The sequence below is a fragment of the Falco biarmicus genome, chromosome 7 (genome assembly GCF_023638135.1).
Source record: "Falco biarmicus isolate bFalBia1 chromosome 7, bFalBia1.pri, whole genome shotgun sequence".
NCBI lineage: Eukaryota > Metazoa > Chordata > Aves > Falconiformes > Falconidae > Falco > Falco biarmicus.
In genome coordinates, this window is record NC_079294.1 from 71322603 (window position 1) to 71349810 (window position 27208).

Here is a 27208-nt window from a genome sequence, read left to right on the forward strand (position 1 = left end):
GGCTATAGGGGATATCCTTCTATAGGGGATATTCTATAGAGGATGTTCTTCTATGAAAGATACTCTTCTGTCGGGGATAGTCTTCTATGGAGGACATTCGCCTGTGGTGGACGTTCTTCTATAGGGGACATTCCATAGGGGACGTGCTGTAGATCCTGCGGGGACACCCCGTGCAGAGGCTGATCCCCCACCCCTCCCCGCCAGATCCCGCTATAGGTGCCCCCCCCTATGGAGCCCGGCCCCGCCTATAGGGTTAACCCCCGCCACGCGCTGTAGGAGGTGCCCGCCCCTGTGACGTCACGCAGACCCGCCCCGCCGCCGGGCCGGTCACGCGGCGCAGGCGCCTCGGCTGACCCGGAAGTACCTGGCGCGGCGGCGGCGGGAGCGGCGGAGCGGAGCAGCGGGGACCGCGCCCATGTCGGGCTTCGACACCAACCCGTTCGCCGACCCGGTGGACATCAACCCCTTCCAGGTGGGCGCAGGGCCCTGCGGCCCCTTCCCCCCGCCCGGCCCTCCCCCGCCCGGCGCCGGCGGGACGTGGCACTGACTGACGCGGTGCTAGCCAGTGGCGGCGCCGCTTCTCCCCGCCGCGGCCAATCAGGAGAAGGGGGCGGGACTAGGGGGGGCGTGCTGGGGCCGGGACCCCCCTAGGCCGGGCCGCGGGCCCGGCCCGCCCCCCCCCCCCCGCCTCGCTTGTCGCCCCCCGCCAGCCCCGGGGTCCCCGCGCCCCCTCCCCACCCCCCAGGAGCGGCGTGAGCCCTCCCGGGGGACCCCCGTCCTGCGCGGCCAGCCCCGCCTCTCCGGGCCTGGGGAGGGGGCTCGGCGCCCCCCGGCTGGGTGCAGGTGCCGGCGGTGTGGAAGCCACGGCCGGTAACCGGGGGGCCGAGCCCTTAGGGAGCGCTGCGCGGCGGCCTGGCGGGCGCTGCCGCCTGGGGTCCGCCGGTAACGGCTAGCTCCTGCCACCGGCCCGCGGGGCACCCCGCGGCGTGGGCGGCGGCTCTGGGGGCCCGGGCCTGGGGCTGCCTTCGAGGTTCCGGGGGACTTGGTCTCCTTTCGGCGGGTTTCTCATCTGCGGGGTCAGCCTCCGCGCTCTGAACCGGGGGGTCACCGACGCCCCGGGGAGCTGGCCGGGAACGGCCTCTCCGGCCCCCTCCGGTGTGAGAGCGTCCGGGCTTTGGCTTTCACCCACTGCCTGGCCTTTGCCGTCTGGCCGGGACGTGAGCGGCAGGACGGGGTGATGTCCTCCCCTCTGATTTCATGGCCAAGCCAAAGTGAAACTGTTTATCGATGGAGCTGAGTGTTTTGAGGATCTCAAGTGAAATCAGAAGGAAAAAAATGCTTCCTTACCCTCGTGTTCACTGTAATGTGCTCTCGTGTGTCTCAGGAAGGGTTTGGGTGACTGTGCCCATAGTATCCCTTCCAGGGATGGGGAATATAGGGTGGCTCATGGGTACAGCTGCTGTTCACGCAGGGATTTGTCGCTTCGGAACGAGGAAATAAATATTAAAGCTGTCCCGGTATCTGATGGAACAGGGCCATGCCCGTGCTTTACTCACTGTTAAACAAAAAAGATTGGATGCAATTTACAGCAGGTAGCTCTGATGCCACGCTTACTTTTTAATGAGGTCAAATATATGTCATGCCATGGATGCCTCTGCAATTGTCTGATGGCTCTTCGCAGCTACAGCTGGTCTTTGTGGCCTTTATATCCTTCTTTCAGGAGCATGAGGTCTCATGTTCACCTTTGTCCCTTTTTTTAAAGAAAAATCTCCCCAGTTGCCAGCAGCTGGATGTGAGGAATGTCTTGACTGCTGCTGCCTGGAGCCTCAAAGCCCTGTCTCTCCAATTTGAAAGTGGCATCTGACGACGTAGGACAGTGCTGTCCTGCTCTAGTAAATCTGATGAAATGACCCCATTCCCTGCCAGGGTTTGGGTCCACGCACTGGCTCGGTGCCGTGCAGGGCTGGGGAGGCTGTTTGGCCACCCAGCTGGTGCTGACATCCCCTTCCACACGCTCTGGAGATCTTGCTGAAAGTGTAGAAGCATCTTCACCCTCGCAGCCTTGTCACGCTGATGAATATCTCTTGGGCAGAGCACCAGGTCATCTTTCCTTGCTGTGGATCCCAGTGTAGTGCTTCGTACTCTGTAAATCCTGCTTTAACTGGGGATCTTTGCCTTTTAAGGAGACTTTGTTCACAATTTTCAATAAGCTTGGTATAAAATAAGCTGTTTTGGTCTTCTTGAAAAGATCTGTGGCTCTTCTTTCTGTTGCTTATTATAACCAGTTAAGGAGAGATGATTAAATGCCTCTGTTTATTCAGTAACTTGCTATAAGTGGCAGCTATTTCCAGATGTTTGATGTAAGCTTCAGACAGGACTGGCAACTGCCATCCTTTTTAGAGATACTGATAATAAAATCCTTGAGGTTTCTCTTGGTTCATCTTCCAGGCTGTGGCAGTGCTCCGGAGTCTCATGCTGGTGACTGACTGCAGGACTGGTGATATATGGGGCAGTTACTCTGATATTTAGACAATTGTGTGAAGTTCCAGGTGACTCTCAATTGAGTTCTCATGCCTCAATCTCATCTAGAGAGGCATCTCGTTTTGTTTTGTTTCTTTAACTTGGAGGAACAGATAGAAATGGAAGAATGTAATTTCTTGCATAGACCTGTTGTATCAAAATCTTTTAGCAGCTCTGTCAGCTGTCACAGTGCGACAGCAACTACATATTTGCATTAATCATTGCATTTGATAACAGTTTTAATCTTCCTGTCAGTGCAATTTGGTCGAAAGGCAAAATTATTCTGTACTGGGGAACTTGATGTCATTTTTCATGACTTTATCCCTGCTGCTTGAGGAAGCAATGGTAGGAAGGGCAGCAAATGGGGATCTGCTTGCTGGCGTTCTGGAGATTGAGTTGAGCTTATAATTGATGTGTGAGCGTGAGGCTTGTGGCTGGATGGGCTTATTAAATCGAGTGGAATAGTTGGAGAGAGCCTTCAGGTGCTCAGGCTTTTCCATAGCTCTGAAGCAGGAAAGAAGTTGAGGAGAATTGCTTGAGTTTAACTGGGGGTCCTAACACCTAAACCCTCTGGAAGGAAAGGTACGTGGGGACCTTCAGAGCAGAGGAGAGCGTTACTTCCTTGGAGGGGAACAGCTGGTTAACGTGGCTTCAAGTGGTGCAGCGGATGAATTAAGTCCCTGTTTCATGATGTTAAGGATCAGGCCTGTGCTTGTTGCAAGAGGGTCAACTGCCTTTTCCTTTCTAGCCTGCAGAAAGTAACTGTAAAATGTGAAGCTTGTGGGCAACTTCTTGTTCATCTCCCCTCCATTTCTTCTGCTTACTCATCCTTAACACTGTGTAGTCCAGGCTTGCGGAAGCTGGTGCCTTCGTATCGCCCTCTGTTTCACAGCTGCTGTTTTCCTTCCTGCCCTAGCCAGGGTGCAGAGGCACGTGTCCAAACACACTTCAGCTTTGTTGCAAATTCCTTGCTCTACGTATATCTACTTTACACAGACTTGCACAACAGCAAGCAAGTTAAGCTGAGCTGCCTTGCCTTGTCCATGCCACCGAGTTAAATTATTGTGGGGGTTTTTCTAAGCTACGTGGTAAGATAAGAGGTTGATAAGAGGTCGTCTCCCTTTGAAATCAAACTGTTCTGCAGCTGGAAGCCGTGAAACGGTGGTGCCGCTCTCCCTGCCCTGCACAGGCCGCTGGCAGCCTGCCCTTTCTATAGCAGTGCTGTGCTGGTTAATTTGGGAGCTATCTTTTTGAATGGAGGTGAGCAAAGGGAAGAAAAATGTGTATTTTGCCTCAGTGTTCTAGTGTTTCTCCTTATTTCTGAGCACTTTTCTTCCCAGTCTGACCATTCAAGCTCTTCAGGTCATTACGCAGCCTTTGCTTTCCTCTTCGCTTACCTTTAAGGGAGTTTCTCTTCCTTGTGCAGTCGTCGTCTGCTGGACTAAAGTCAGGCTGGGACCTTGCCTGGTCTGGATTAAAGGGTGTCGTGCTAGTGTGCATTAATTGACTTGTAAGCTTCCGTAGACAGCCCATGCGTCTGCAAAACAGGTTAAGCTGAAACCTCCAGAGGAGTAAGTGGTGAAATAAAACCTGTGCCTGGAGTCCTTGCAGCCCTTATTTCCAGCGTGGCCATTCTGCTGGTGCTCCCCGTTTGTTACAGCCCTGCCTGGCTGGGGAGTTGTACTTCATCAAGCAGCATCTAAAACCTACTTGTCTGAGATCCCTCAGCCCAGGGTGATTCATAAACTAGTGCAACCTGTTGCGTAGGGAGTGCCTGCTATCGCGGAGATGTGTGAAGTTACTCATTAACTGTACTGTACGAGGCTTGTTCAGCAGAAGGCTGCGCTAAAGCCTCAGGAACGGCTCCAGAGTTACAGACCAGCCAAATGACTTTCCTGCAGCACAGGTACTTGCTCGGCCCCTGCACGCCTCCGTTGGTAACTCTCACCTTGTCACAGTCTCAATTGCTTCTCACCCCATTAACCACAAAATTAAAATGACCAATCTGGAGACATGAGTTGCTGGGGAGGGAGGGAGAAAAAGCCACATTTAAATTCTTTTTTTAACCCACACCCAGCTATCTGGTTGCCGGGCTGTTCTCGTAGTAGGATTTCTGAGTTCAAAAAGTACCTTGTTTCTCTAGTAGCTGGGGAGGGAAGCAGTCCGGAGGTCAAACTCTGGCTATCAAAGAAGGATTTCTTTATGGAAGGCAGTGTGTATAAAAAAGAAGATAAAAATAGCTTCGTGCATTGCAGGTGAAGGAAGAAAGGCATTCTCGGCAGAGGTGCAGAGAGCCTTTTTTAAACAATCAAACTATTTGATGGAAGTGACTGGGAGATGCTGTGAGTACAGGTGAACGCAGTTGTTATGGCAGCAGCATTAAAACCTCCAGAAGTAGTTGGTGTCACACACCCAGCTCAATTTTCCTGGGCGTTTCACTTTTTCAGAGCAACCCTTGGCATTTTAGCTTGCTGGTGCAGATGTCCTGGGTGGCAGCTGACATAGCAGGACCAGTTGTACCAGGAATTTAATTTTGTGAGGTGAGGCTCTCCTATGCTTTGTGGATCCTCGCTTGCTTTGTGGTACATGTGAGGGTTGGGAGGTGGTCCTGGGTGCCCAGCAACATTCTGACTGTGGGGAATGAGTCCATGTCCTGCTTTGAGTCCCTGGAAATCAGGAATAACTTGCTGTAGGTAAGCAGTAGTAATCTGCAGAAAGGGCTCCTGTGTGGAGAGCGTGTTGTGGTTCTTCAGATGTACTCCTGGCTGAACAGGAGGTTACTTCTGCCCACAAATCTTGCCTTGCTGATAGTCATCTCCTTGGTTATTCAAATCCACTGTCAGCCAAGGGCACGCCTGTGGCATGTGTTTTACCCCATCTGGTTCCCAGTTAACGAGCGGATGGAAGGCAGGCAGTAGATAATGTATAAGCTCGTGATGAGCCATGTACGATGCTGATTTGGTTTTGCTCTGTCTCCTTTCAGGATCCCTCTGTGACACAGCTCACAAACACGAGCCAAAGTGGCTTGGATGAATTCAACCCCTTTTCTGAGAACTCCCAGCTGGTACGTGCCACGTGTCTTTGCACTAGGTATTTTGGTGGTGGTTTTAGTGGTGTAGAAGGTCCCTTGGTAGGAGCAGCTTGAAAAAAATAAGAGCGAGGCTTTTGCAGCCGATTTCCTCACGGACGGTGTAGCTCATTGCGTGTGTGGCAAGCTGCGAGCCACCGCTGCTGCGCCTAAGCACTAATAAACTCCCAGCTGGAGCTCTCCACTCGTGTGAAACAGCTTCTCTCAAACTCACTGCTGGCTCGCAGTAAAGCTATATGAAGTGTGAAGGGGAAGATGTTTTGTGGCAGGACACATCAATATTTATTTGGTCTCTGGGTTGGGAGCTGAGGTGCTGTGGCGATACCATTGATGGATCGCTGCAAGAACTTCATTCTTATTTCCTGGCTGCTGCGTGTGTGAGATGGGAAAAGGAGAACAGGAAACCAGGGTAAAGCAATATTTGTGGTTTAAACAACTGATGGAAATCCCTTTTTGTTTCTCCTTTGCCTAACAGCCATAATCCTCAAGTGCTGTGCCCCCAGTGCATTAAGGAGCTAACAAACTTGTGAAAATGTAGAGTTGCTTCCTGCTAGTGGTTTCTGGTTTAGTAGCGCTAAAACTTGAACTATCCTTTGCTAAAAGAAGCGATATGTAATGTTTTTGCCTCGTTGCTTGTCATTTATTTGCAGACAAATGCGGCACGGACGACGCCAGCCGTGCAGCCTTCTGGCCACTCACAACCTGCTGTTCTGCAGACGTCCGTGGAGCCCACTCCCCAGGTATGGCAGCCCCTCACTGCTGCCTTCCCAGGAGCTGGGCTAGAGAGTGTGAAGGGCTCCTGTGGCCTCTGGAGGCTTGTGGGAGTAGGAAGGGAACAGGATTCTCTTGGATGTGTTGGATGTGGAAAGCTGCAGGTGATCTTTTAAACTTGGATTTGTACCTGCCTGCTGAAGCAGATCTCTATAGGGAGTACATAGATGCATACGTTCTTCTTAGGCCTTTTTCCCTGTCCCCCTGGTGGCGGAGCTCACTTTGCCTTGTAGTCTGTTTGCTCTGGCTTTCCCTCTGCAAACACTGAAATGTATCCTGCTAATGCTTTTAGCTTAGTTCTGGTGACTGCTCAGACGTGCTCTGTTCCAGGAGTGTAAATGCAGTCTAGCTATATATTGCAGCTGCTGCTTGGACTGGCTGGCAAGTACTCGGCTGCCAGGAGCATCTCATCCAAAGAGCAGAAAAGCCAAGGCTGCTAGGAGAAAGGATCGGTTCTCAGACTAGCAAGCAGGCAGAAGAGATGCTTAAGAGGTGTGGTAGGCATCTGTCTTGCCTTTCCTTTGAACGTCCTCTCCTAGCTGGGAAGGGAAGGTAAGCTCAGGAGTCTCGCCAACCGCTCTGTTGCGAGGTGCCTAGAGGAGCGAGGTGAACTGGGAGGTAGAAGAAACTGCAAGAAAAGCATAGCTTTGCTGAAAGGAAAGGGCATAGAGGATGGGCAGCAGGCTGGATAGCCTCCTGAGGGCTCTTCCAGCCCTATCTTCCCATGGGATAAGAGAGGAATGTCTGGGTGGAGTTCTGCATTGGTCTTGATTTCATCCTCCAGCAGGTAAGGCAGAAAGCCTCAAGACATTTCAGCTCAGCCACAGGTGTTCAGCTTTCAAATTGTCCTTAACCCTTGCTGTTGAATTGCCTTTGCTTCCATTCCAGTTTGGCACCTGCTGTGTTTGCTGGTGGTGTTGCTGGTGCCTCAGTGAGAGAAGGATTTACCTTTTTCTCCCCCTGCTCTAGGCTGTGGCTGCGGCAGCACAGGCTGGGCTTCTTCAGCAGCAGGCAGAATTAGAGAGGAAGGCAGCTGAGTTGGAGAAGAAGGAAAGGGAATTGCAGAGTAATGCAGCCAGCATTAATCGTAAGTACTGCTTCCTGCAGTGAGCGTGATGCCCAGGGAAGCCTGGGTCGCTTGGTTTGTCAGGATTTGCTGAAGGCTCAGCCTGTCTGAGTGTATGCAGCTTTTTTAGAAGCCATGTGTCTTTCCTCTAGTCCTTCACAGCTGTGGCAACCCTCTTGGGACTGTACCTGTCATCCCATAACTTACAAGATAGGAAATGAGCTCAGAGATGAGGTTCTGGAGACCACCTCTGGTGGGTCTCTGCCTCGAGCGTGCTCTCAGCATCTGCATTTGGCTACATTAAGTTCTTCAAACACCAATTTTGTATCGGTGCCTGAGCTGATGTGTGATGCTGCCACACTGAAGCTTTTCACTGGGAGCAATAAAGCGTTTTTCCAGTGTTGAGGCTCTCTTAACCACTGCAAAACAGTGTTATCCTCTAATCTTGGTTTGAGATGGCTGGATCTGGACTCGTAGTGCCGAGTGGCAATGGTTGTGACAGCCCTTGGGCCATTGCAGGGGAGTCCTGCCTCCCACGGATTTTTTTTACACATCCCTGCTGTGCCACCTGCTCTTATCAAGACCTAGCCTCTTCCAAGCTGTTAATGTCAGTGTATATGAATGGCTACTTGCAAATTGTGGCATGCAAATTAGTCTTTTAATGAGAGAAGACCAAGTGAAGAACTGCTCCTTTCTGTTTTCCACAGCAAGGCAAAACAACTGGCCACCTCTTCCCAAGAAGTGTCCGATCAAGCCGTGTTTTTATCAGGATTTTTCTGCAGACATCCCAGCTGACTACCAGCGGATATGCAAGATGCTGTATTACTTGTGGATGCGTAAGTAATGGCTTGAACTGCAATTAAAAATTCTTCCTAAGAAGATTCTGTATCAAATGCTGAGCTTTGCCCTACAGTAAATTCTGTGGGTGTTGTCTGCAAGGGTAAAGTAATGTCTCCCTTTTTTGTGAAGGCAAATGTAAAGGACTCAAAGTTTATGCTTTGGGAATAGCTTGTTCATGACAGAATTTTGGTTTTGCGCAATGGAGAGACTTTAACAACTCTCCTGAGACTCTGAAAAACAGTGGATAGCACAGTTCAGAGACTGGGTGAAAAACAGTCTCAACTGTATTTGGCAGTTTTGGTGCTCTGAAAAGATTTAAGATTTGGTTGTAAGCAGCAGGATCAGATGAGGTTCTCTAGGTTAAGCTCTGTTTTCCTTTCAAGCAAGGCAAGGAAATTAGATGGCCTAAAGTCTCCTTAATTTCTGTGGAGCTCCAGGTGTTCAGCGAGAGATTAGGGATGCGTCTGAGTTTTCCAAGAACTTACTGATATTTTTTTCTCTCTCCCATCCTGCACAGTGCATTCGATTACCTTGCTCCTAAACCTGCTTGCTTGCCTGGCATGGTTCACAGTCGAGTCAGAAAGGGGAGTAGACTTTGGTCTCTCGATCCTGTGGTTTGTTTTATTCACACCTTGTGCCTTTCTCTGCTGGTACCGACCAATTTACAAGGCTTTCAGGCAAGTACTAGCTTTTTCTGTAACAGGGGTGTGTCCTCTAGTGCGTGGAGTTTTGGTTTTATCTGTTCCAATCGTACATTGCCTGCAGGACTTTTCCAGCTCTTTGCTTCATTAAATAGATCAAAGCCACTTGTTCCTAAACATACTAGAAGTCGCTGAGGGAGCTTAATTGTGGTGGTCCTTTTTCATCTTGAAATCTAAGCCTAGCCAATCACAGGGTCCTGCTTTATTATTAATTTCTGAGAAACTGTTTGGTACATTTGTGTGTTGAGCACAGTGCATTTGGCTGCCTCTGGCCCATCTTGCACTGGGCAGAGCTCTGGTTTAGTGATACGAAGTGGACGCGTAAGTTGTGTTGCTGCGTAAGTTCCTCCTGAAATTGCTTCTCCTTAGCAGCTTTCCCCGGGAGAAGGGAGTTCACTGAAACAGTTTCCCTCCCTGTAGAGAAGGGAGTCTGTGCAGAGATCACGTCCCTGGGTTTCACTCTTGCTGCTGTCTCTCCTGCAGGTCTGACAGCTCCTTCAGCTTCTTCGTCTTCTTTTTCATCTTCTTTTGCCAAATAGCAATCTACATCATCCAGGCTGTCGGCATTCCTGGCTGGGGAGACAGGTAAGCTTGGTTTCACACGCTGCTGTGTCACAGCCCTGCATGGATGCTTTTTCTCACCAGGTCTGTGACTGTCAGAAGCTTTGGGGTCCGTTTCTGACAGCTGTCTCTTCTTTCTCCCGTGGGTTTCCTCCCTCGCCCGACACACAGTCTGGCAGGTCCCAGCTGGGCTGCCTCTCTCCTCCACTCATCCCGTCCTAGCCCCAGCGAAGGCACGTACTTTTTCTGCTTGGGGCCAGTGCAGAAAGGAGTATGTGAAACCTTCCATGCCTCCTCTGCTGCCTTCCACATCACTTATTACATATAATACTTACCCCTTTTGATGCTGAACCTTGCTGACCGCATCTGCCTTGTGTTAAAATGGAGCTTTCCCTGGCAGGGGCTGTAGTGTGTGGAGGTGAGGGCTCTCTGACCTGGAGTCTGGGTATGGTACCTGCTGTTAGCAGCTTGATTCTGTCCCCAAATTCTTACTGAATTTCTTGAGTGTGTTGGTGGTGGGCTGTGCTTCAAAAATATAAGCAGAGAGGGTTTTACCCTCACCCTTTCTGGATGGTGTTGTACAGAAGGGGGAGTCTGGGCTTCTGGCGTGGCTCCAACAATCCTCTTGCCAGCAGTGCCTCGCTGCAGTGAGGGCACAGCCTTGCTGTTCGCCTTGCTGCCTTGGCTGTGGGTCAGATTCCAGAGTTTCTGTGAACAGTGAAAAGGTTAACATCTAGTGTGTTTTCTCCTGAGGGGGAGCCTTCAGGTGATGAACACAATGAAACTGCTGTCTATTTTTGCCCGCTGCCTGCAGAAGGGCTCATGGGCAAAGCTGTCCACGTGCTCCCTCCCCTGCTAGCTGCTGCTGCCTGAGTCACGGGGGACTGGGAGGGGGCACTCTGTTTTTAAGCTGACTTGGAGAGCGTGCTTTGAGCTTTCTGCTGTGTTTCCTCGAGCCAGGCAGCACATTTATTTTTGGCTGTAGTGCATGGTGTGCCTTTCCGCTTCCTGGTAACGAGCAAGAAGTTGTGCAGTGCATCGAATGGGATGGTTTGGCTCACTTGATTCCCTCTCTCCTGGTGGCACACGGCTTGCTTGGTTTAGCAGTTGGAAGGTTCCTTTCTCCAGCACGTAGGAGGGTGTTTTGAGTGAGGCATCTTGGTATTTTCACCCACAGCCAAGCACTGTTAACTCCCACCGTCCCCCCCTGCCCCTTCCCTTCAACAACTGCCAGTTTCCTCCTTTCTGTAGCTCTGACTTCACCCCTTCCTTCCTCTTCCTCCCTATCCAACACACAGAGCTGTCATGGTGACATGTAAGTCTAGGCTTCGGATCTGCCAGCTGATCTCTTCCAATTTCCAATTTAGATGTGTCAGCCTGTCTTTGCGCTACGTGGCTGAATTTTGAGAAGCTGCTTGTAGAAGTGACGTGATGTATGATGGCACTAAGGGTATTGGGTTTGCCTCTTAAGGCGGGGTGGGCTAGGGGCCAGGGCTGTAACGTGGGTGGGTGAGGTGAGCACAGCTCTCTTGTGTAGAGGCACATTGCTTGTAAAAATGAGAATGGAAACTCTGGCCCCCAAAAAAGTGCCTGGATGAGCACCTGGGTCCCTGTTTCCACAGCCATTATGGCTGGTTTTGCACTTCCCTGCAGCCTTCCCCCAAAGGCTCTTACACAACTGTCGGTGCGTCTTCTCCCTCTGCTCCCTCTCATCCTGTGAACTGAATGCTTGCCATGCTCACCCTGCTCTCCTCTCTCTCGCAGTGGATGGATTGCAGCGCTGTCTGAGCTGCACGGGAACCTGGCCGTGACGGTTATAATGATGGTGGTGGCAGGGTTCTTCACGCTGTGTGCGGTTCTCTCACTCTTCCTCCTGAAGCAGGTGAGTGGCTCGGAGGCAAGGTGTGACTTTGGCTGAATCGCAGAGCCACAGATCAGGCTGCTCCTAGGGTATCCTGAGGTTGCCACCTCCTCTCATCTCTCTGGGGATTAGCTTGCTTTTGAAGGTGTAATTGGGGCACTGTCAGGTCAAGAGCTTTTAATGGAAGTAATTTTGCTTGTGCTTCCTGTATTGATGCCACATTGCTTGAACACTAAGGGGACTTGCAGGTGGGAAAGTAGCCTTTGGGGAGGGAAGAGGATGCACAAGTGCTTCAGTAAGGCATGCCATTAACCGTGCATGTTAGAATAAAGGAGAGTGTAGCAAGGTGTGCTGCATCAGCTGCCATCCAAAGACAACCAGCGAGGTCCCAAATGTCACCTTACTGAACACCGACATCAAACTTGCACCTCCCTTTACCTTGAGTGTGTCCGGAGCTGGCTGAGCAGAGGTGGCCGTTGCTTTGTTTGGCTTTCCAGGGCCTTACAGTCACTGCTACCACAGTGTTGTGGGACTTCTGAAAGCCTGGTGGGATCGAAACAAGCACCTTCCTGCTGGCTCCCAGCCACAAGCCCCCCTTCCTTCCTCTGAGCGACTGTGTGAGGGTTGTATTTCTGCAATTAACAGCAGAAATGTAGCTTTGGGGAAGGCAAGGACAGGCTGAACTGGTCCTGTTCCCATTGCTTCCTCCTCATGTTCTCCTAAATTGTGTCTTGAAGGAAATACCTGATGCTTGTAGTTGTGGGCACCTTCAGGTCCTGCTCTGCAAGTATCTGTAAATGCAGGGGCTAAGTGTCCATACCGTCACAGTGCGGAGAGCGGGGTTTCTGGTCTGATGCCTGCCATTTGGCTGAGAGCTCCGCGTTTTATGACAACTGAGGGTCTCCTGAAATCCACAGCATCACGTGCTGGGTGAGGTGGAAGCCAGTGGCTCCGGCCCATCCTCTCTAGCTGCTAAGAGAGCTGCTTAGCAATAGGGCCGAGGAAAAGCAAGCTGGCAAGCAAGGTGTGTGCAGCGAGCTCATGACTGCATGCTGATTTTGTGTTGTTTCCCGCTCTCTTTCTGTTTTCCAGGTGCATTCCCTGTATCGGCGCACGGGAGCCAGTTTCCAAAGGGCCCAGGAGGAGTTTTCCCAAGGAATCCTCACCAACAGGGGCTTCCAGAATGCAGCTGCTGGGGTGGCCTCCTCAGCTGCACAGAGTGCTTTCCGGGGAAACTAGCCCTTCCTGGGGCTGCCACCCCCTCGCTTCCTCTGCCATTGTCACCCCAACCTTTTTTTTTTTTTTTTTTTTCCCTGAAGATGCACTTTTTGGGAGTACCATGTTAGCTCTGTGATGCCGACTCCAGATGAGAAGAGGTCTGGTTTTTTAGCTTCAGCTGGCCTACATTTATGACTATTAGTTTTCCCTGTCTTGTTTTAGGGTGTGGGGAGATAGGGGAGACATTCTCTGAAGCAAATACCTTTCTCTGTCCAGGACATACGGAGCATTTGTTTCTCTTCCTCTCCTTGCCCTGCCTGTAGCAGGAAGGCAAGGGGAAGGGCTTTTTGATTTTTTTTTTTTCCTCTCTTCTATTGGCCTTTGCTATGAAGAATTTGATTATCTGCTGTTTTGGAGGGTGGGGTGGGGGTGGTTGTAACTTGCATGTAGTTTATGTTGTTAATTTTAAGAGCAGAAACTGTACTTTTGGTTTATTACACTTAAACAATGCTGCATTTTGACCTCTTAACTGCTCGGCTGCCTGAGAGTTGGGGTAATGTGGCATGAATTAAAACCTGGGAGCAGGGCTGGGTTGGAGAAGGGAGGAAACACCTTTCTCCTTGTCCCTCTGTGGCAGATACCCCCCTCTGCTTCCACAAGGATCCTGCAGAGATCATGGCCCTCGGGGCTCCTGTGCCCTTTGGGCAGCAGCCCAAGGCATGGAGAGGGGGAGAAGCCATCAGTGGGGGGCCGAGTCTTCACCGCGGCCTTAAACCAGGGAAGGGAGGGGGAAGAAGGATCGCCCGACTCGCTGGCTGCGCTGCTCCAGCGGCACCGAGGACGCCAGTTCTGCCAGCGACGTCCCTCGCCGGCTAACCTTGAGAGCCTGCCAGGCGAGAGCATGAATGAATCTTTCTCCAGGGGCAGCTCCCTGCCTTCCTCCTTCTCCTCCTCTGCCCAAGGTTTGGGGTGTGTGTGCAGCTCTGGGAGCTGTGCCCAGCATCCCTGGGGTGTGGGGCAGGGCCTGATGGTGTGGTGGGGGCTGTGCGCTGCAGCCCCCCAGCTCTCCCTCCATCCATCCATCCATCCATGGGTTTACTTGCAGACTTGACCTCGTGCAGCCCCTGTCCTCTGCCTGCCCAGCAACGGGGGTCGCGGTGTGTACCCGCATCCTGCGGGGGCAGTGGGTGCTGGGGGGGGGGGAGGCTGCCCACTGCTCTCCCCTCTCCCAGCCCCCTTGGCCACACACCAGTGGGCTCACACACCCTTCCTCCGGGGGTACTGGGGTGGGTTTTGCTGCGTCTGATCTTTTCATGTAAAAAAAAAAATGAAATAAAATTAATAATTAATATAATGAAACCTAGATGTGCTCAGAATAAAATCCCCCTGCGGGCGGTGGGCGGGGGTCTGAGCTGGGGTAACGGGCGGGGCCTGAGCCGTGCGGCGGGCGCTGATTGCGCGGTGGGAGGGGCTTGGGCGGTAGGTGGGGCCCTGAGCGGCGGGCGGGGCCTGAGCCAGGCTGTGGGCGGTTATTGGGCGGGGCTTAAGTAGTGGGCGGGCCTGCGGCCGTGGCGCGCTGGGAAGGCGGAAGCGGGTCCGGGGCCGATCGGCCATGGCCGGGCCCGGCTGGGCCCCGCCGCGCCTCGATGAGTTCATCCTCACCGAGCGCCTCGGTGCCGGCACCTACGCCACCGTCTACAAGGCCTACAGGAAGGTAGGGTCGGGCCCGCTGCGGCCTGGCCCCCCCCCCCCCCCCCCGCCTCCTCCCCCGTGCGGCGCTCCCCCTTTTCACAGCCTTCTATATGGGGTGCCAGCCCTGTAGCCCCTATATGGGACCTGTCCCCCGCCTTGGCAGGGGTTCCTTTGCCCCCGGGACCCCTCCCAGGCTGGGGGAGGACCCCTAGGGTGGCTGTTTGGGGGGAGCTACGGGTGGACCCTAGAGTTGGTGCCCCTTGGCAGGGGGACACGCGCGAGGTGGTGGCCATCAAGTGTGTGAGCAAGAGGAGCCTTAACCGGGCGTCAGTGGAGAACCTGCTGACGGAGATCGAGATCCTGAAGACCATCCGACACCCGCACATCGTGGAGCTCAAGGACTTCCAGGTGGGGCTGGGTGTTTCCCAGCGAAGGGGGGACACTGAGCCAGCACCGGCCCAGCTCAGGTCCTGGGGTCCCCCCTGGCTCCCCAGGGGTGTGTCCGTGGGGCTTGGTGCCTGTGACTGGGCAAACCAGTCCAGGTGGACCCTGTGTGGGTGGGATATGCAGTGGGACCGGCCAGCGCAGCGTGACGGGGTCCTCTTGCCTCCCAGTGGGACAGTGACCACATCTATCTGATCATGGAGTTCTGCGCTGGGGGAGACCTCTCCCGTTTCATCCGGATGCGCAGGATCCTCCCCGAGAAGGTGGCACGCATCTTCCTGCAGCAGCTCGGTAAGGGCTTCTGGCCCGCAGATTTTGGGGGACAGGGCTGTAGAGGTGTTCTCCTGCTGCCACGTGCCCATCTGCCTGCCCAGCCTGTGCCCTGAAGTTCCTTCACGACCACAACATCTCCCACCTGGACCTCAAGCCACAGAACATCCTCCTGAGCACCCTGGAGAACCCCCAGCTGAAGCTGGCAGGTCAGGGCAGGTCCCCAGGGAGGGGCTGGGGGTGGTAATTCCTTCTCCCCACTCCCCACAAGTTCTCCTCGTTCTTTGCCCCACAGATTTTGGGTTTGCTCAGCACATGTCCCCGTGGGACGAGAAGCATGTTCTGCGGGGCTCCCCACTCTACATGGCTCCCGAGATGGTGTGCCGCCAGCAGTATGACGCCCGGGTGGACCTGTGGTCGGTGGGCGTCATCCTTTATGGTGGGCTTTTGCTTTTGTGCTCACCAGGGGTTGGCTCAGGGCCGATTTCCCCGTCTCCATCTCCCCATGCCGCTCCCTTTTTGCCCCCTGCAGAAGCGCTTTTTGGGAGGCCGCCCTTTGCCTCTCGCTCCTTCGCTGAGCTGGAGGAGAAGATTCGCAGCGACCGGGCTGTTGAGGTAACGCGTGATGGGATGGTGCTGGGTGGATTCTTGCAGTCCATCCGCATGCCGGGGCTGCGGCAGGACCGGGGGTCTCTCAGCCCCTGCCCCTCCCCAGCTGCCCAGCCGACCCCTACTCTCCGCGGAGTGCCGGGACCTCTTGGGACAGCTCTTGGAGAGGGACCCTTTGAAACGCATCTCCTTTGAGCGCTTCTTTGCCCACCCCTTTGTGGATATGGAGCACGTCCCCGGCCCTGAGAGCCTCTGCAAGGCAGTGAGCGGGGTGCTGGGGAGCTGGTCCCTGGGGACATGGCGGGGCTGAGCCCTGAGCCCCCACCTTGTCTCCCCCAGACCAACCTGGTGGTGGAGGCGGTGAAGAAGGACCAGGAGGGGGACGCCTCCACCGCCCTCTCCCTGTACTGCAAAGCTCTGGAGTATTTTGTGCCGGCTCTGCACTGTGAGTCCACCCGGGGGCTGTGTGGGTCCTGGGCAGTGCTGGCTGCTTTTGGGGGGTGGGCAGCACCCTGGGAGAGGCCAGTTTGCGGCCCACCCACCCCAGCATTCATTCGCTCTCCCTCCAGATGAAAGTGATGCTCGCCGGAAAGAAGCCATCCGGGCTAAGGTGAGCCAAAAACCCCTGGGGAGGTGGGGGATGGCATCCTCCCAGCTTAGCTCGGCAAGATGCCCCCCCAGTCCCCGTGGTGGGGGTCCCCTCACCCCCCTGCTGTGGGCAGGTGGGGCAGTACATCTCCCGAGCAGAGGAGCTGAAGGCATTGGTCACCTCCAGCAACAAGAGCCTCTTGCAGAAAGAAAACCCAGCCAGAGAGCTCCTTAAAGGTAGCGCTTTGTGGGGACCCCCAGCCTCAGAGCAGGAAGGGGACACCCGGTGGGGGGTTGGGCTGAAGGGTGTCACCCCCTCCCCGGGGTGCTTCCCACTGCGACATCCCCTTGCAGAGATGGCCAAGGACAAGCCTCGGCTCTGCGCTGCGCTGGAAATGGCTTCTGCTGCCATCGCTAAGGTGGGTCGTGCATTGGGGGTCCCGTCTCCCCTCGAGTGGAAGGGGAAAGAGCAAACCCGGGCAGGGGGGAGCTGGTGTATCCCCCCGGCTGCAGCCCGGCCCCTGGGGTCTGTTGCAGGAGGAGGAAGGCAAAGATGACCGTGACACCCTGGAGCTCTACCAGCAGAGCCTGGGGGAGCTGCTGCTCCTCCTGGCCGGTGAGTTGTGGCTGCGGTGGGTGCTGCGGGGCAGGGACGCATCCTGCGCGTGGGGCTGATGGGACGGCACATCCCTCTTCCCTCCGCAGCGGAGCCTGCAGGGAGGCGGCGGGAGCTGCTCCACGCGGAGGTGAGTGCCAGCTGTGGGACTGCGGCGTGTCCCTGTTGGCATGGCTTTGAAGGGACTTTCCTCTCTGTCCACCAGATCCAGACCCTGATGGCCCGAGCCGAGTACCTGAAAGATCAGATAAAGGTACGGCTGCTTTTGAGGGGGGCTCTGGAGCACGCTGGGGGGGCTGCAGCCTGGAAAACACCCCTCTCCCCTGGCAGATGCGGGAGGCGCAGTCCATGGGCAAGGAGGCGCTGGCGGAGCCCGTCCGGAGCAGTGAGTCCCTGTCTCCATCTCCTCTTGTCCCCTGGGAGGGGACTTGACAAAAGGGGCCTGGGGAAGTGTCCCCCCTTGTGGCTTCGCTGAAGTGGTGGGCAATATCCCGGCAGCTGCTGCAGCCACGGGGATATTCCTGCCCATGGGTAATCCCGATGCCGCACGCCTTCCTCTCCCCCCAGCATGGGGCCGTGCGTGGCTGGGATCCCACCCGGCTGGGTGACGATGGCGTGTGCAGCTGAGTGAACGGTCTCTGTGCCGCCCGGCACAGCCTGTACCTTGCAGTGATGCCCGGGAGCCAGCCGGCGGGATGCTGCTCACCGCCCTGGCGCTGCCGTGCGAAGAGGTGCCGCCGGGGTGGAGGAAGGATGAGCCTTTTGTCCCAACTGCTTTGGGGTAACCGCCTCGGGGGCTCACCCTTGGGCTCCCACCCCGGGAGGGTCCCATGGGTGGGTCTGTAGAGCCACCTGCCCTTCTCCCTGGACGTTGGCATCATTTCCCAACAGGCAGAGTTCCCTCCTGGCCCTGCCTCGACCGTCTGCCTCCCCTGACCACAGTGGGCGGGTTATTCCACTCTAATTCCCTCCACCGGCTGCGACGGGCTGGGTATTTTTATCCTGGCACCGGGCTCCGGCAGCATATCCCCCCTGCCAGTCGCATACGTCTCTTGCCTCTTCAGCTGGATGTTTCTTCCACCTCCCAAATTCTTCCAGGGGAGCCGTGGGTGTATGCGCAGCCCAGACCCACAGAGCCCCACTGAGAGCTCTGGGCTGTCGGTGACGGCAGCAGGCAGAGGGTCGGGGATGCTCCTGGTGCCCACCCTCCGCTGTGCCTTTCTCACCCAGCAACTACCTCTGCGCCTGCTGTCGCTCCTCTGGCCTCGAGCACCCAGCTGCACCGGCCCTGCCTCCCTCTCACTGCAGGAGCGTCAGGTCGAGGCATTTGCTTCCTAAACCTGCCTGCATGGGGCTGGCAGGTACTGGCTGCGTTCGTCACTGGTGTCACGAGGTGCTGGCAGTGCTCGGCAGGGGGTAACGGTGCGTGCTGCACGGGTATGGTAAACACAGATGAGCAGAAATCAATCACCTTCAGGGAAAGAGTCGCACGGCTGCAAATGGCGATACCTCCCCAAAGGCACAGCCTCGGCATCCTGCCCACTCCGCTCCTCAGGGCTCTGACCACACCGGTATCCCAATCGTAATCCCAGGAGCCCCCCAGCCCTGCCGAAGTCACTTATCCGGGGTGGTGAGGTCCGCCTGTCCTGCCAAGCAAGGGACTTGTCTCACTAGCTACTGTATTTCAAGGGAATGTAATTTATTGTCTTTAATAAATGCTTTGATTTCTCCAACTCCTCCAGTCACGAGTTTGCACTTGAAGACCCATGGGGGGGTCTCCAGCCAAGCCCAGGAGCGAGAGGCAGCCTGGGGTGCCTGGAGCCATTGAGGAGGGCTGGGGACCCCTCTTCCCTGCCCCCCTGCCCAAGACCAGAGCCGGAGGGTCCCCTTCTCTCCCCCAGGCAGTGCTGGTGGGGAGCCCTACCTCCCCGTGCTCCCTGGGGACATGAGGCAGCCAAAGCAAGGTTTGACCTTGTTTTTGCTTCAGATCTTTTTTTCTTTGTGTGCATGTAAAACAGAACAACATGAAAGATGACGTAAAATCACATTTTCTCCAATAGGTTTTTATGGCGGGGCTGGGCAGGGAGGTGTGGGGGAAAGGCAGGGGGCCTGGAGCAAATGGTGGGGTTATTTTGGGGGGGCCCCAGGGATGGTCTGAGCTGTGAACCCAGCAAAGCTCCCAGGGCCGCCTTCACCCCAGGTGCAGCTCCATAACGTGGTTTCTTCCCCCCCCAGCCCCTAGCTTTTAGTCTGGGCTGCTCCATGCCCAAGCCATTGGAGAGCTTCCCAGGCAGATGTGGCAAGGCATTTTTGTTTGGTTTTTTTATTTATTTTATTATTACTTTGTTATTATTATTCTGAGCAGAGATTATATCCTGAGGCTTTAAAGAGCTTTCAAACCCCCTGCCCTCCCCCGGCCCGTGGCTAGCACAGAGCTGCCGGGGCGGCGGAACGGCTGTGCAGCCGGCGCGGATAATCGCATCTGCCTTTACGCTCTGCCGAAGATGCGGCCGAATCCGGAGCCTTTTGAAGCTGGGAGAGGCTCCAGCTGCTTCCCCGGGGGTGACGGAGCTGGGGGTGTCCCGGCTTTGTGTCGCACGGATGCGAGTCGTTTCTGCACCAGGGCTCGCAAGGTGCTGCCTGAATGTCACTGCCCGGGCTGAGGGGACAAGGCACGGGGTGAGCAGTGCCCAGCCGGCAGCAGGGGCTGGCCGCGGCGGTGGCCTTTGTCACTCGGCATGGCTTCGGCCACGGTGGGGAGCAACAAGCGCTGCTCCGGCCACCTTCTCCATTGGTGTCATGGCAAAGCCCGGTGGGGACGCGTGCCAGAGCGGTCCTGCCTCCTGGCACCATCCAGCCTTCCCAAAGGAAAGGCTCTTCTGAGCCAGAGCATCCCCAGCATCACTCACAGGGTGGCTCTGGGGTCACAGTTGTCACCTAGAGAGGCAGAGGGGTTGTCACCCACCTTGTACCAGCCCACAGGCCTCTCGGTGATGTGAGCTCAAACACTCAATGGGCTTTAAAGAAAGAGTTGGGAAAAGCTGGGTCAGTGTGTGAAGCCAATTGTGGGTTCTCCTCCGTGCTCTTTAATCCAGATTAATCCCGATATCTGGACCAGCAGCACAGCGATGGTGCAGTAGGATGGATGGGGCCACCCCTTCCCGCAGCAGCTCACAGGGAGGTTTAATTGCCTACAAAAAGAAAAACGGAGCATTCAGCAGAGATCCCTCATCCTCCGGTGACGGTTCATTTGTTTCGGTGCTTTAACGATTGCTCATTTAATGCTTTGTCCGTTGGGGAAACCACTCGCATCCTCCCATGCTTACCAGCAGAAGGGAGGCCCGATCCTGCACACGGCTGCAGGGTGGCTCCACGCCTGGTGGGGGAGCGGAGCTCTGCCCACCCACGCTCCTTCACAAGCACTGCTGCCAGCAGAGACACCCCAGCACCCAGCAAGGGCCTGCTTGGACAAATCCACCCCAAACCTGGCCCTGCAGGTGAGGGAATTGTATAGAGGTTTATAGCGTAGAACTTAGATTTTCTACTTTAATCTGCACTAATTCTTTGCTTTAAGTTTTGTAGCCCGCGTGTTGATGCCCGGAGCGGTGGTATGGTGTGCAGGCAGTGGGGATGCGCGGCTGCAGGGATGCTCGGGGATGTGGCAGTGGGGAATGCTGGCAAATGGGCTGCATCTCTCGATGGGCAGGGGACAGGCAGGAGAGGGGCTGCCTGGCCCTGCTCCCCCCATCCCAAGCTCTCCTCCCCGGTACGGGCACCGGGCCAGCCACGAGAGCAGGGCTGCAGGCTCACAGCATCCTTGGAGCTCATGACGCTTTGCTGGGAATGCTTTGCTGAGGCTTAACACGTCACGGAGCCAAGCAGGGAGAGCATGTGCTGCTTGCTTTTCACATGCCTGGGGGTCATGGTGCCTCCTAAAATAAACCCGCCGAGCTTCACGCGGCCTTTGTGTGGCGGCACGTGGGCCAGGAGCGAGCGCCGAGCTGAAGGTCTGTGGCTGGGGGAGTGGGGAAGGGGGGCAGAATACAAGGTGGGGGAGAGGGTGCAGGCTGTGTGCTGGTGGGGCTACGCGGGTTACAGGTGGGGGCGAGCCGAAGGGCTGCATCCTCCAGACCCATCTCCCTCCCCCTGCTCCGGTCGGGATCCTGCTCTCCCGCGGGATGTGTTATTGATCATGCCTTGCCATCAGCCTGGGATTTAACAGCCGTGCCGTGTCGTGCCGTGCTGTGCCGTGCCGGAGGGCTTGGCTTGGTCAGTGCCTGCTCTCCGCTATCCCTTTCCTGGTGAGGGATTAGACGAGCTTGGGCTGATCCTCATCAGGTATGATCTCCTTTCGGAGCTAAAGCTGCTTCTGCCACTCTTCCCTCTCTTCCCACCAGCCTCCAGCGCTGTGCGGGGCTGGGCCAGGCTCTGCCCGGGGCCGGTGGCCCCCGAGCTGCCGCCGGGTCCCCGGGGGGCTGCAGAGCAGCCGGTCCCTGGGGCCAGAGGGTTGGCGACGTGCGTCCCCACGGGCAGAGCATCACGCCTGAGCTGCCTCCCTCTGCCTCCTGCCAGCCACAGCCCTGCCTGCTTTCCTCTAAGAGGTGAGGCGAGCTCTGATTTCGGAGCGTACGCCGAGTTTCCCAGGCCCCCACACGGTTCTCCCAGGGGGCTGGGGGCAGAAAGCAATCTGCTGGCCCTGCCGGGGAGCTTTGCTCAGCCCAGCAGCCCCAGACACGGCCTAATCCTGCATCCTTGCTATTATTATAACAATAATAACAGTAATGATGATTACACCAGCTTCCCAGCTCCCTCTCCTCTGTTTTCCTGGATAACCAAACTCCCCTGTGAAAACAAATCGCAGCTAATCAACTCCATTGGGATTTGGAACAGTAAATTCCCAGCCTGTGCCAAGTTTTTCCAGGAAGCCTCGCTGCAGGAGCCCACCGCCTGCCGAGATGCCAGCAGGCTGGAGCTGCTCCGGCTTGAAGTCACACCTGTACTTATCATGGTCTTGTCCCCGTGGAGATGTGTCCTTGCTGGGAGCAGTGCCGCAGACGTCCCACAGTGCCCATGAGACTGAGGCGGGGAGCTGGTGAGTGAGCTGAAGGCTTTTTACTAAAATAGCCCCAAATCTGTGAAATCTGGGGGTTTTGTTTGCTTTTAAACCCAGCTGCTGACAAAGAGCCACATGTAGCATCCCTTTGGTATGAAACATGGCAAAACAGCCAAGCACAATCAGGCGTGATAATTTCTGCTGGATAATGCCACAAGAGATTTCTCCCTTGAGCCCCACCACTGCTCCCCCCCTGCCCTGTAAAGGGGATGTGCTTGGTCTGTCTACGCCCCTCGTGCCTTGGGGCACCCCAAGACCTTTAGCAGGAAAGTACTGCTCGAGGAGAGAAATAAGTGCATAGACATCTCCTGGTATTTATTCCACTGGTTATAACAGTACCATGGCATGGGGACAGGAGAGGAGGTGGAAGACACTCAACTGAGCACAGTGCACAAGTACAGCACGACAGAGGAGGAGGAGGAGGAGGAGGAGGAGGGGGAGGGGGGGGGGGGGCAGAGATTTTTCCCTTATTACTTTGTTCTTCACCTGAAAGGAACAAGGACAGGAGTGGATCCCACCCTGGGAGAGGGAGGGTGTGCCACCACTGCTCTGGGGAAGGGCTTTTGTGGGTTCAGATGAGCACCGGGGAAGGGGTTTATTCCTCTCTAGCACTAGTTCAGGCTTCAGCCCTCTGGTCCTCAGCACCCCCCTTCCCGCTGGGCTAAATGGGATCACACAGCAGGTCCTTCCCAGCTGACTCCTTTGAAAGGGGCTCTCAGGGACAAGGTGGTTGGCATTTCTTGCACAGATGGGATGTCATGTCTTATGTGATGGGTATAGGATGTGAGGCTGGGGGGTTGTGCCTCCTCCTTGCAAAGCAAATTGGAGACTCCCTGTAATTTCTAGGAGGCTTGGCTGGAATGTGTAGGTAGAGGCATGGTGTATGGCCACCACTCTGCTGGAAAGCCTTTGCCTTCCCATGCTGACATGGTTCAATAACACTCCAAGGTCACTCGGGGCTTTCCTTCCCTGCAACCCCCCCAGCTCTTGCTGAAGACACCCACTACCATGGGCACAGGAGGAGGCGCTGGGGCACCGGGGGGACATGCTGGCTCTTTGCTTTAACCTCAGACTGGAGAACAAAACAAAAACCACACATCAGGGACATCTGGGTCAGGGACTTGAGGCTTCACATGGCTCAGAGGGAGGACCCAACTCACACAAAGCAAGGGTGACAACATCAGTGGGGTCCCCGCTGCAGGCAGCAGCCACCGCCAGACCCTGGGCTGCATCACCTCCCGTCTCCCCCCCCATCACGCTGACGGGGAGCAGGGGGTTCAGCCGGCTCACATCATGGTGCATTTCTCAGCCGATTGCTTCAGGTCCTCTAGTGTGGCCGAAGCTTTGTCTTTCAAGGAATCAAGGTCCAGGTTCTGGATGTTGCTGAGCTGGCCGATCACCGAGTTCTTCTCTTCCTCCTCCTCGTTGTCCTGCTCAATCATCTTGGCCAGCTCTTTGGGCAGCTCCACGTCACCTCCCACCAGCTGAATCTGGTTGTCATCCGTCTCATTCTGAAATGGGCCAGGAGAAAGTCAGGCGGGGGATGTGGCAGGTGGGAAGGTGGTGGTGGTGGGCTTCTGGAGGCACTAAAAGCACGTGCAAGGTTCATGGCAGTGTCTGCGTGGGCTTTGGGCTATTTCCATGTTCAGGTCTGTGTGGGCTGGTCCCTGGGGCTCACTGCCATGCCCGTGCTGTGGGTAGGATGCTGACCCGGAGGGGACAGGGCTGACAGAGCCAGGGCACACACCAGTGGACGCAGCAAGAAGTGAGATGAAAACCCGAGTGTGCCAGCATCAGTATAAATTGGCTTTCAGCTGGCTTTGGAGAGGCTGGGGAGGTTTAGGCACCCAATTAATCTACACGTATGCTTAACGGCGGCACCCACCGGAGATCGGGGTCAGCTCTGTGCGGGAGAGCCACAGGGAGACTTTGCAAGAGGCAGCCTGGCTGCCAAGCAGGATCAGTAATGAGCAGAAGAAACTTGTTGAAAGATTAGAAGGGACATCTCAAGCATGAGAAAGCAGCAAAAGGAGCGGGGGGCCAGATCTGAACAAACCCCCATTTCCCCTGGAGAAAAAAATCTCCCGTCTCTTCTTTTTCTGCCTTTTCTGGCTTTTGGCAGGGGAAAAATAAATTCTCTAGTTGTTTATTTCCTGGCAATCAAAGGGGTGTGAGAAGCAGTGGGGTGTGCATCCAGGCTGGCTGAACAGCACCAAACAATCTGAACAATATCACTTGGCTTAGCTGACCTTCCCCAACTAATATTAGCCCGGTTCCAATCTAGAGTATTTACCACTGAGAGACTCTGGCTGAATAAAGGGGGGATCTGGGGGCGGAAGAGCTTGTGGCAGTTCCAAGAATGGCTGAATTATCTCTTGATTAATTTGTTTTCAGTGAATCATTCACTGGGCAGAAATTCCAAAATAGGAGTTGAGGTAGGAAATGTTTGCCAAATAATCCGAGGAGAGGAGCTGGCTAATCCAGCCGGGAGGGTGTAACTCCGGCTCCACTCCCAGCTACAGGGTTGGGAGTCCAGGGTGAAGGTGACTTTCCCTCCTCCAGCTGGATTTAGGGGGCAAAAAAGAGGAAGAGGGGGATCGAGCAAGGCAGAGGGGGGGTGTTGGGGGTCCCACTGTTTGGGGCTGGTGGCTTGCGGTGCTCAGGGGTGATGGTGAGGGACCAAGATTTGGGGGGAAGGATGCTTTTCACAGGAACTGATTTGCACCTAGGCTTTGTGGCTCAAAGCCCACCCAGCAAAGGGAGGCTGGTGCCCCTTCCCCACCCTGCAGAGCCTGCAGAGCAGGGGTGCTGTCTGTCCCCCCAGTCCCATCCACCAAGATCCGCTGGTGGGCTGTGTGGGGACTCGCCTCCCTGTGCCCCCCCCGTGCCCGGCACGGCTGTACCTTGGGGAGCCGGTACTTGTCTCGGAAGTGGGACCTGACCGTGGCCCTCTCTGCCTTGCGCTGGGCAAACTGGGCATCTCTCTCCATCCTGCGAACCACACAGGGCAGTTACCACACAGGGCACCGAGTCCGGCTCGGAGCATCTTTTCCCCCCTCCCCCCCCAAACCGGGTACCCCTCATCTCCTCTGCAAAGTCCCGGTTCCCCACAATTTCCTCCCCCCAGCGCAGCCTGAAAGGAGAAAACAATCCCATCTCCCGGGCGAGGAAGCGGATTAAGGGATTAGGGGGTTCATTAAGCTCCCTCATGGCTCTGCAGCCCCCAGCACTGTCTCCCCCCAGCCTCCCGTGCACGGGATGGGGGGCTGCGGAGGGAGCACCCCTTTCCCCGGTGGGACCCCCGGTGCCCAGCCTGCCCCAGTACCCGGTGCCGGCTGCACTTACTTCTCCTCCACCAGCTGCCGCTGATATTCCTCGTACTCCTCGCGGGTCATGCCCTGCGCCTCAGCTGGAGACTTTTCCCCCTCGCTCTTCTCCTCGCCACCCAGGCCGCCCGTCAGGTTCTTCAGCTGCCCCCCCACCATACTCTTCACCATGAATGCCATGGTCGCGGTCCCGGGGGGCTGGGGAGCCCACGGGCCAGGGGGGCACGGGTGCTGGGGAGCCGGTGTGGGGAGCTGCTGTGGAGCTGGGGTGCAGGAGAACTGGGGTTAATGGGAAGTTGGGGTGCTGGGATACCGAGGTGGGGGGGAGATGGGGATGCTGAGTTACAGGGAAGCCCAGGGAGCCGGGGTGTGCCCGGTGCGGGGGTGCCAGGGGTAGGGAGTTACCGGGAAGCTGGGGTGCAGCGGGTGCACGTGCCCGGGGAGCTGGAGTACTGGATTATCGGGGAGCCGGGGTCAGCGGGACCGAGTTCCTGGGAAGCTGGAGCACCGAATTCCTGGGATCCCCGGGTGCAACGGAGCCGAATTCCTGGGATGCCGGAGTCCTAGGTTACCGAGCAGCCGGGATGCTGTGGAGCGGAGTTCCCGGGATGCTGGAGCACCGGGTTACGGAGCAGCCGGGATGCCGGAGCACCGGGTTACGGAGCAGCTGGGATGCTGTGGATCCGAGTTCCCGGGACGCCGGAGCACCGGGATACCGAGGATCCGAGATGCTGTGGAGCCGAGTTCCTGGGATGCTGGAGCACTGGGGTACCGAGCAGCCGGGATGCCGTGGATCCGAGTTCCCGGGACGCCGAAGCACCGGGATACCGAGGATCCGGGATGCTGTGGAGCCGAGTTCCCGGGGTGCAGGAGCGGGAGTGTCCGGACTGGGCGGTGAGCGGGGCCCCGCCGCCCCGCGGCCCCGGGGGGGATGCGCGGGCGGGAGCGGAGCGGCCGGGGCTGCAGCACCGGGGCACGGACAGCTCCGGTGTGCGCGCGGCTCCCCACCGCCCCGCCCCGCCCCGCCCCGCCCCGCCCCGCCCCCCGCCCCGCCCCCGCCGCGCCCCCCGCCCCGGGGGCACGGCAGGTCCCGGCCCCCCCGCGGGAGCCATCCGCACTGGAGCCCCCGGGGCGGGTGCCGGTCCCCGGGGCAGCGGCGGGGGCTGATGGCGCGGGGGCGCTGCGGGAGCCTTACCCCCCCGCCACCTCGGCGGGGCACCCACCCACCGAAACGTTCTTTTCGCACTTCATTCCCCATCATCGGGCTGTGGAAGAAGGAGAAGCCAGGCCTGAGCCTGGGTGGGCACCGTACGTGAGCCCACCCGTAGGTGTAAAAGCTGACGTGCCCGAGAGCATCCTCCTCCCTTCCCCTGTGGTATTAATTCTGCTAATTAACATTAATGCTGCGGTCGGTCCCCACAGACACTGCCCCGCTGCTGGGTGCCGGCCCTGGGACCCTCGGCTCACGGGTCACATCGGTCTGGAGGCCAAGGACGGAGCAAGCATCGATCCTGTTGCATAATTCCCTCGGCCCCTCCGGCTCCCCCGGCTCCCATCCCACCCCCACCCCCACTCCTGCCATCCCCTCTGACTGCGGCCGCATCGCAGGCCTTGGGGAGCGAGCAATTAATGGCAGCAGGAACGCACCTCCCTGCCAGATGGCCAGCCTGGCCTTAACATACATTTCTTCCTTTTTTCTTCTCTGCTCATGAAAAATGAGTGTGGAGCCAAACCCCAAGCCCGGCTTGCAGGAAATAATTTCATTTCCGAAATTTAAAGACAATCTCTGCAGATTAAAATGATGGAACAGCTGCGAAGCGATAAAGTGCAAGAGGGAGGGGGAATCGGCCCATCTTCTCCCTTCCCCCCTTGCCCGAGGTAGCACCATTTGTCTAAAAAAGCAAAAATTTGTCTTAAAAGGAAA

At 56.3% G+C, this 27208-nt stretch overlaps 3 protein-coding genes across 9 annotated transcripts; 2 read left to right on the forward strand and 1 right to left on the reverse strand.

Annotated features, from left to right (window-relative positions):
• The first annotated feature begins 311 nt into the window (after positions 1 to 311).
• On the forward strand, positions 312 to 13155 carry SCAMP2 (secretory carrier membrane protein 2). Its single transcript, XM_056346384.1, has 9 exons — positions 312 to 472; positions 5504 to 5584; positions 6259 to 6348; positions 7349 to 7466; positions 8153 to 8281; positions 8803 to 8962; positions 9470 to 9571; positions 11312 to 11429; positions 12501 to 13155. Exons 1-9 carry the CDS (start codon positions 416 to 418, stop codon positions 12645 to 12647), a joined length of 1002 nt encoding a protein of 333 aa, XP_056202359.1. The 5' UTR covers positions 312 to 415; the 3' UTR covers positions 12648 to 13155.
• A 1015-nt stretch (positions 13156 to 14170) lies between these two features.
• Positions 14171 to 18578, forward strand: ULK3 (unc-51 like kinase 3). Of its 7 annotated transcripts, XR_008823006.1 has the most exons (16): positions 14173 to 14340; positions 14586 to 14726; positions 14933 to 15053; positions 15137 to 15241; positions 15328 to 15471; positions 15565 to 15647; positions 15748 to 15903; positions 15981 to 16086; positions 16211 to 16251; positions 16364 to 16466; positions 16584 to 16648; positions 16767 to 16845; positions 16935 to 16975; positions 17028 to 17098; positions 17176 to 17230; positions 17502 to 18578. XR_008823006.1 is itself a non-coding variant. In XM_056346379.1 (15 exons), exons 1-15 carry the CDS (start codon positions 14239 to 14241, stop codon positions 17516 to 17518), a joined length of 1500 nt encoding a protein of 499 aa, XP_056202354.1. In that variant the 5' UTR covers positions 14171 to 14238; the 3' UTR covers positions 17519 to 18578. The 7 variants fall into 7 exon arrangements, 6 of the variants coding, with proteins under 6 accessions (XP_056202354.1, XP_056202352.1, XP_056202353.1 ...); XM_056346379.1 differs by having other exon boundaries at positions 14171 to 14340; positions 15328 to 15647; positions 17051 to 17098; XM_056346380.1 differs by having other exon boundaries at positions 14172 to 14340; positions 16935 to 17098.
• Positions 18579 to 22754: 4176 nt separating this feature from the next.
• On the reverse strand, positions 22755 to 26322 carry CPLX3 (complexin 3). Its single transcript, XM_056346398.1, has 4 exons — positions 25690 to 26322; positions 25304 to 25547; positions 24862 to 24949; positions 22755 to 23469 (listed from the first exon to the last, which is right to left on the reverse strand). The coding sequence occupies exons 2-4, from the start codon at positions 25462 to 25464 to the stop codon at positions 23245 to 23247; spliced, it is 474 nt and encodes a 157-aa protein (XP_056202373.1). The 5' UTR covers positions 25465 to 25547; positions 25690 to 26322; the 3' UTR covers positions 22755 to 23244.
• Between the last annotated feature and the right edge of the window lie 886 nt (positions 26323 to 27208).